Below are 8,327 nucleotides of genomic sequence, written 5' to 3'. Positions count from 1 at the left end.
AAAAAAAAAAAAAAAAAAAAAAAAAAAAAAAAAAAAAAAAAGCAAGAAAAGTGTGCATTATTAACCTGCTTCTATAACCAGAACTTTGTTGCAGGCCATGACAGTTGGTATTCTGTGAGCAATGCTGATTATTGTGCAGGAAGCGAAGTCCTCCCGGATGATTCTCTGAACCACGCCATCCGTCTGTGAATCCACAGAAGCCGTCGCTTCATCCATGAACAGAAGCCTGCTGCGTTTTAGCATTACTCTTCCCAAGCAAAGAAGCTGCCTCTGCCCGACGCTCCAGTTATCTCCATTGTCAACAACTGGAAACCGGTGTGCAGATGGACAACACTGAGAACTTGTTCATATTATGTCAAGGCAGAAATGAAAATGAAAAAACATACCTGGAGAGTCGAGTTTATCAGGTTTTGAGTCCACGAAGTCTTTAAGCTGGCAGCGTTCGAGGCTCTGCAACATAATATTGCAATGATCAGAGGAATTGTCACAGAAAGTAGCTAAGCATATGGGAACATATATAGCTGCCAATTCCAATATAATTACCTTCCATATATCTTCATCAGAGTACTGTCCAACGGGGTCTATGTTGCTCCTCACAGTTCCTTCGAAAAGAACGGGCTCCTGAGGAATGATTCCAAAACAGGATCGAAGATCATGAAGCCCTAAGATGGAAATGTCAATGTCATCAATGACTATTCTTCCAGCTGCAGGCTCCACCAGCCTGAAGAACACTTGGATCAGAGTGGATTTTCCACCCCCGGTTCGCCCAACAACACCAATCTTCTCGCCCCCTTCAATGCTGAGAGTAATGCCTTTCAGAATTAAAGGAGTGTTTGGGCGGTATCTGACCTGTTCATTGGATTCAAATAACAAGATTCATCAAAACAGCAAACTGTAAGAATGAATCTGCAGGTTTGCCGTTTGCCTGTGAAATTTAGTGCAGAATAGTAGGCCATTCCATTTCGAGATGTGTAAAAATTAAAACACTATCGAGACAAGTCAGAAAAGAATCCCGAAAAGTCACCTGCAAGTTTTCGAGCTCAACATTTCCCTTGGATGGCCAGTTTGAAGAGGGAAGAAGATCCTTGTTTCTCCATTTTGCCTCTGATGGTATGTTGATGAACTGCTTTATCCTCTCAACCGAAACCATTTTATTTTCCAGGAAGCAGCTATTGTATATAGTCCAGAAAAGCTCGGAGTTGAGGGACAGTCCATACGACAGAGATAACCCAACATTTTCTGCACAACAGAGAAGAAACAAGTACTTCAGGCTATGGCAGAAGAATCCAATTCGGCTAAGAATAATAGGCTATAATGGATTAATACCTGGCTTGATGATACTGCTGGGCAAAACAATCATGAACATTGCAGAGGTGCAAAGTATGAAGCTTCCAATCATTTCTAACCGGCACCCCAGCCATTCATTGGACGCGTTATTGTGGAAATCCATACGCAAGTTGTCATTAACCCGAATGACATTTTCTTGAGAAAACCCTTCCTGCTTCCTGAAGCAACGTATGGTCATAACACCTGCAATGCTTTCAGAGAAGTGATGGATAACTGGTGCCTTTGTAATCGAATCTAGCCTGGTCAATTCCCGGGAGGTTGCAAGAAAGTATCCCTGAAACCCAAAATACACATATATTCAATAAAACTCAACAAGTTGAAACCATAAGATATCCAAAAATAAGAATATCCCTACCCGGAACCAGAAGTTTAGCCAACCGAGTGGAATCAGAAGTACTACAGTTGGCCAAGTATATTGGCATGTCATGATGATGATGCTAATGATATAGATGTAAAAGGCGGAAGTAAGATTCATAAAGATTGGGAGTAAAACATCAATGTTGGTCTGATCATTAGAAGCCTGCGCGAACCAAATAAAAGTTCCATAAGTCTCTGGTTCTCGAAAATTTTAGCTGTATTTCTACCATATCAGGTGACAGAAACCAAAATCATAGCATTTGGAAAGCAAAAACTCGATTTACAACGTTACCCGACTGAGAATTCTTCCAGAAGGTGTTGTATCGAAGAATGACATAGGAGCGTGAAGTATGCTGTAGAGAATTTGCCCGAAGAATAATTGAGCAGTCTTGAGCCCCATAAGCGTGATGGAGTATATTCTCACAACACACACCGCAGCAGACAGAACAGCAATGGTACCATAGACCTCAAGAAACAAAGAAGGATTGAACGAGCGTTCCTCAGAGGTTTCATACGCCAACCAGTAATCGCTTGCCATTAGAGTCCCATGCCAAAGTACGGTCAACAACACAACTGCTGCTACACCCCACCATCCAAAAGCCTTGGTACAATATAATTTGTAAGCATGGAAACCGACAGTTCCAGTCTCTCGTTCCTCTTCCTTTATGAGCTTAGAACGTCCCGTACCACCCTCAGATTGCTGCCGAGCTCCATCCTCATTTTCGTCGCCTTGTTTAAATGACCTTTGTTTTGTTTTTTCCATCCTAGGCGAATCTTTGCTGCCTGAAGTGGTTTCAACATCAACTAGTTCTAGGGACGACTCGTGAGCAGCTACTAGTGACTTGAAATCCAGGCCGGATACTAGCAGATCATTATATTTTCCTGATTGCACAATCATCCCATCTCGCATCACCTGGTTCGTGAACCAAATGCCAATAAGACATCAAAAAAAACATACACACTAATACACGAAATTTGGCATTGATATTGAGCATTAGGAATTGAATACTTACTAGGATAAGATCAACATTATGCAAGAAGTCTATTTGATGTGTTACCAGTATAGTCGTCTTATTTTTTAGGACTCCCCTTACACATTCCTGCAAAAACATTCTTCCAACTGTCAGGTATATTCTCGATCTTTATAGACCGGGGCGGTCCAAACATTTTAGAGGCCGTGTGCGAGATTAAAAAAATGGGCCCCTCACTAATTTTTTATTTTCTAATATAATTATAACACTAATTATAAATAATAGATATATGTATACATATACATATATATGGATGGAACCATTCTATCATGGGCCCTGGGCGGTCGCCTATCCTGCCCGTGGTTAGAACGGGCTTATAGAAAACAGTTATGAATAGAGTATAACAACCTTAAAAGCAAAAAGACTGAGATACCTTAAAGATTTCAGAACCAGTGTGAGCATCAACAGCACTGAACACATCATCGAGCAGGTAAATGTCACAATCCTGATATACAGCTCTTGCAAGTTGAATTCGCTGTTTCTGGCCACCACTGAGGTTAATACCACGCTCTCCAATTTCGGTCTCATCTCCATACTCCATCATTTCCAGATCTTTTTCCAGGCAGCAAACCTTGATGGCTTCCTCGTATCTCTGGCGATTCATTGGTGAACCAAACAGGATGTTCTCTTGTATGGTCCCGTTCTGAATCCATGATGTTTGCGCAACATAGGCAGTTGAACCACAAACTCTTACCTGTTAAAATTACATTAAAGAAACATAGATTAGTAGCTACCTAGGAAAAAAAATGCTGTGATGCTTGTTACATTGTGCTCATTGATCAAACTAATGATAAAGACTAAAGAGGGAGCATACTTTCCCTGAGTGCTTGTGCATCTCACCAAGAACTGATGCTAGAAGAGATGATTTCCCAGATCCAACCGTCCCAACTACAGCTGTAAGTTCCCCTTTCTTAACTTCAAAGTTTACATCTTTCAGTACTTTCTCACCTCGTTCATCGTCCCAACTAAAAGTGCCATCTTTCACTTCCACAGCAATTCCATCCCCACAGCCTTCCACTCTTTCCACTGACTTGTCAGCCAATTCCTTACTAATCATATATTTATCCAATCTCTCGAGAGATATCGTCGCCTGTGAAAAAGAGATCATGGATTGTGGTAAGGTCCTGATTGGCTCCTGCAGCATCTTAAAGAGTGAAGTTGCTGTAAATACTGTCCCGGCATCGAGTGGAATCCCCAACAAAATCGCGCTTCCAAATGTGAGTGTAGCCATGAGTAATGGAGTGCTCCACATAATAATCATATTCCCAGCAATCGAATACATAAACTTAGATAGCCACCCATATTCTGTATCCCGGAATGATTGTATTCTCTCATTGAAATGATCTTCCCAGGCCTGGAACTTTATGACACGCATGCAATTAAGCACCTCGTTCGTTGCCTTCATTCTGGAATCGCGGTTCTTCATGATATTGAACTGGAACCTGTTGTTTCTCCGAGTGCCAAACAGAACAAATAGTAAAATTGCAGCAAGTCCAGCCAGCGTTGCGACTGTTGAAGCTCCAAGGTTTAGATATAGGATAGTTAAAGCTATGGAAACTTGCATTGGCATAAGCCATACATCGTGTATCTGCAGCATCATATCAGACAATTGCTGAGCATCTACAGCCATGTAGTTTACGATCTGCCCAACCCCGTGATCCTGTCTAGCTGAGCAGGTAAGTCTCAAGCCCTTCTTGTATAACGAAGTGATGAGTGTGGACCGGATGAGCATTCCGAGCTTCTGGGAATTGAAATTGAAGTGACGAGCGGTGAAAACTTCAACAAATTTGGCAACCATGAGAGTGCCGACGAGGTAGTATCCTTCATAAGGAGATGTCCTCTTCCCCGACGTGTAATTAACAAACCTCTGGATGAGCAATGGCCCAATGTACATCACACACAGCCTTATCATTGCAAGTGTAGCAGTAAATAAAACCTCTTTCCAGAAGCAACGCAGCAACGTGGTTATCACAGGATGCTTCGAGTTCTCTTCAGGCTTAGGCCAATTTCTTTCGAAAAGCTCTGACATTCTCTCAGCTTTATGCTCTGGTGAAAGTGTAGGAACATCATCAAGCTTCAGCGGTGCCTTGTAACCCTTTCTCAACAACGGGTTCATCCAAATCCAAAACGTTTTGGATAGGAGCGAGGCCGAAGCATAGCCAGTCACATTGGATTTCCCCAAAACAGTTTCATTCTCGCTTGCTTCATCATCCACTTCTGATTCAGAATCCCTTGTCATTGTTAATATTCCAGTTGATCCTTTCACAGCAACAATCAGAAGAACGACTGAAATGGGAAACGCCACGAATGAACTTATATCCTCCAACATCAAATTAGTATCACTTTCATGTGCTGAGACTACACGAGTAATCCCCGAACCTAGGAACAAGGTCATTACAACAAAGTCTGCAATCCAGAACAGACGAAGGGACATCGGATGAGTTACAGCTTGGAATTTTTTCTCATGACCTAATAGAACAGTGATGACTAAATGAGTTATTGCTTGAAGCAGCCAAAATAGCCCATCTATGGCATTCCATGAAGATGAGCTACTCCTGATAAATGTGAAAATGCATAATGCTAGAGAAGCAATTCCTAAAATAGCCGAAAGAATTATGGATAACTTAAACCAAACATCCGTTTGAACTCGAACTCTTTGGCTTTGGATGAGAGGCGTTTCAATGCCATTACTGGATCCATTGGATTGCCTATCAGAACTGAACTTAGCATAGAGCTTCTGGATTGCAAGCACAACTAGAGTAAGCAAGAACAGGACATCAATGACAGACAACAGAGCTCTTTGAGGACATGGAGAAAGGAAGATGAATCTCAGCCATCTGATTGCAGACGAAACAGACACGTCCTCCTCCGGGACAGAACAAGAAAGCCATGCAATCCAAGAACCTGAAGAAGAGGACATGATGCTATTCTCCATCTTCAATCCCAACAAGTCTGCTGTCTGGAAACTGCAAAAACAAAAAACAAGTAATTACATTACACAACCTTTTACAGATTGGATCATATCAGATCTTGATACCCAAAAAAACAAATTCCACTTCAACAAAAAACCAGCCAGAAACCAAAAACCAGAACTTTGACGGAAAAAAACATACCTGTGTCGTCCTAGATTCCACCCACAAACCTTCTTCAACCCCAAAAACCTTAAACTGGCCCAGACGGAATCTTATCAACCTGCGTTTCAAGTGAATGCATGTTTTCATTCATGAATATATATATATATATATATATATATATATATATATAATATATTACACATAACATCGGAAGTGGTCAACAGATTTTGACAATCCAGTGCAGTCAACAATTTCGAAAAAGATGGTGTAATCTACAATGATTACGACAACAAATGACTAGACAATTAAGTTGAACGGATACTGGTAATTTCCTTGTCTGACAATTTTAAGAGATTGCCAGAATATATAAATATACACACACTACTACACTATGTGTACAAATATATGTTCGGAGTTTTGTAATAATTAACTAATATTATTACAAAATTTGATTTAAGTTAATATTGTAAATTACTCAATTTCTTCATATACGTTGTTATTAATAATATAGTGATAGGATCATCGCAATACTAACCATGTCGTATTGTAATATTGTAAATTACTCTTTTAAGAAAACAATGTCGATTTCCTTACAAAACCAACATTTGTTCCAATTAAAAGAATTAGTATTCTCGCACGCGTCGCACGACCAATGTTTAGCTATTTAGAAATTAAAAAATTATTTAAATTGTGTATGATTAATGTAGTGCATATGTATGTATAAAAAAATTCTAAATATTTATGAAGACGTATTTTGTTAATTTTATAATTTCATTTCCTTAATTATATTTAATATTTTATTGATTATAATTTAATGAAATTGCTACAAATATTGCCGCAGAAGAAATATTATATTTCTCAATAAAGTTAATTATATTAATTATAATTACCAAATATTGTTGCAATTACTATACTAATTTCATTAACTATATCAATTTTAATATTTTTTTTTCTATTCCAATATTAAAATATATTACAATAAATTAGCATAATAATTAAAGAAATTGTTGAAATATAATACCACAAAATTACCATAATAATTACATAAAAAAGTAAAAAATTACCATAATAATTACCATTAATAAATATTAAGAAATTAAATTAAAAATAATTATATATTAAAGTAAGTATAATTTATTTTGTGTCAATAATATTACACTGAAAAATGTGAAGAGATTTACAATAAATAATACAATGATTATGACAACAAATGACCAGACAATTAAGTTCAACCGATACTGGTAATTTCCTTGTCTGATAAGTGGCAAGTTTAAGAGATTGGGAGAATATATAAATATGCACACTCTACTACACTATGTGTACAAATTACAATGCAAATATATTTTCGGAGTTTTGTAATAATTAACTAATACTATTACATAATTTGATTTAAGTTAATATTTTAAATTACTCAATTTCTTCATATACGGTGTCATTAATAATATAGTGATAGTATCATTGCAATACTAAAACAAAACATATAACATCAGACATATTACGTTACCTTTAATAAAATCGTCATTAAAATCATTTCAAAAAACTCTTTTAAGAAAACAAGGTCGATTTCCTTACAAAACAAACATTTGTTCCAATTAAAAAAAAATTAGTATTCTCGCACGTGCGTCGCACGACCAATGTTTAGCTAAATTACCATTATAATTATTGTTGCAATTACTATACTAATTTCATTAACTATATCAATTTTAATATTTTGTTTTCTATTCCAATATTAAAATATATTACGATAAATTAGAATAATAATTAATGAAATTGTTGAAATATAATACCATAAAATTACCATAATAATTACATAAAAAAGTAAAAAATTACCAGAATAATTACCATTAATAAATATTAAGAAATTAAATTAAAAAATAATTATATATTAAAGTAAGTATAATTTATTTTGTGTCAATAATATTGCATTGAAAATGGTGAAGAGAATTACAATAAATAATTATTAGGCAATAATATTAAAAATTAATTATTAAGGCATGCATGATTTATTTTGTACTAATAATATATAATAAATAAGATATAATATTATTAAATCGTACGTGGTCGACAGATTTTGACAATCGAGTGCGCTCAACAATTTCAAAAAAGATGGGGTAATCTACCGTGATTACGACAACAAATGACCAGACAATTAAGTTGAACCGATACTGGTAATTTCCTTGTCTGACAAGTGGCAAGTTTAAGATATTGCGAGAATATATAAATATGCACACACTACTACACTATGTGTACAAATTACAATGCAAATATATTTTCGGAGTTTTGTAATAATTAACTAATACTATTACATAATTTGATTTAAGTTAATATTTTAAATTACTCAATTTCTTCATATACAGTGTCATTAATAATATAGTGATAGTATCATCGCAATACTAAAACAAAACATATAACATCAGACATATTACGTTACCTTTAATAAAATCGTCATTAAAATCATTTCAAAAAACTCTTTTAAGAAAACAAGGTCGATTTCCTTACAAAACAAACATTTGTTCCA

General features: G+C 36.3%; 1 protein-coding gene across 1 annotated transcript in view; it reads right to left on the bottom strand.

Moving 5' to 3' along the window:
• LOC116017146 (ABC transporter C family member 4-like) overlaps positions 1-5,670 on the bottom strand; it is a 6,767-nt gene extending 1,097 nt beyond the window's left edge. The window contains exons 1-10 of the mRNA XM_031257674.1: positions 3,550-5,670; positions 3,109-3,429; positions 2,718-2,804; positions 1,997-2,617; positions 1,703-1,867; positions 1,327-1,621; positions 1,025-1,239; positions 544-849; positions 387-450; positions 66-305 (exon numbers count right to left, since the gene is read on the bottom strand). Coding sequence (XP_031113534.1) covers positions 66-305; positions 387-450; positions 544-849; positions 1,025-1,239; positions 1,327-1,621; positions 1,703-1,867; positions 1,997-2,617; positions 2,718-2,804; positions 3,109-3,429; positions 3,550-5,670 — 4,435 coding nt within the window. The remainder of the gene's footprint in view (positions 1-65; positions 306-386; positions 451-543; positions 850-1,024; positions 1,240-1,326; positions 1,622-1,702; positions 1,868-1,996; positions 2,618-2,717; positions 2,805-3,108; positions 3,430-3,549) is intronic.
• Between the last annotated feature and the right edge of the window lie 2,657 nt (positions 5,671-8,327).

Source organism: Ipomoea triloba, chromosome 4, assembly GCF_003576645.1.
Source record: "Ipomoea triloba cultivar NCNSP0323 chromosome 4, ASM357664v1".
Classification (NCBI taxonomy): domain Eukaryota; kingdom Viridiplantae; phylum Streptophyta; class Magnoliopsida; order Solanales; family Convolvulaceae; genus Ipomoea; species Ipomoea triloba.
Note: the sequence above shows the minus strand (reverse complement) of the source record. Positions and strands in the feature narration are given on the sequence as shown.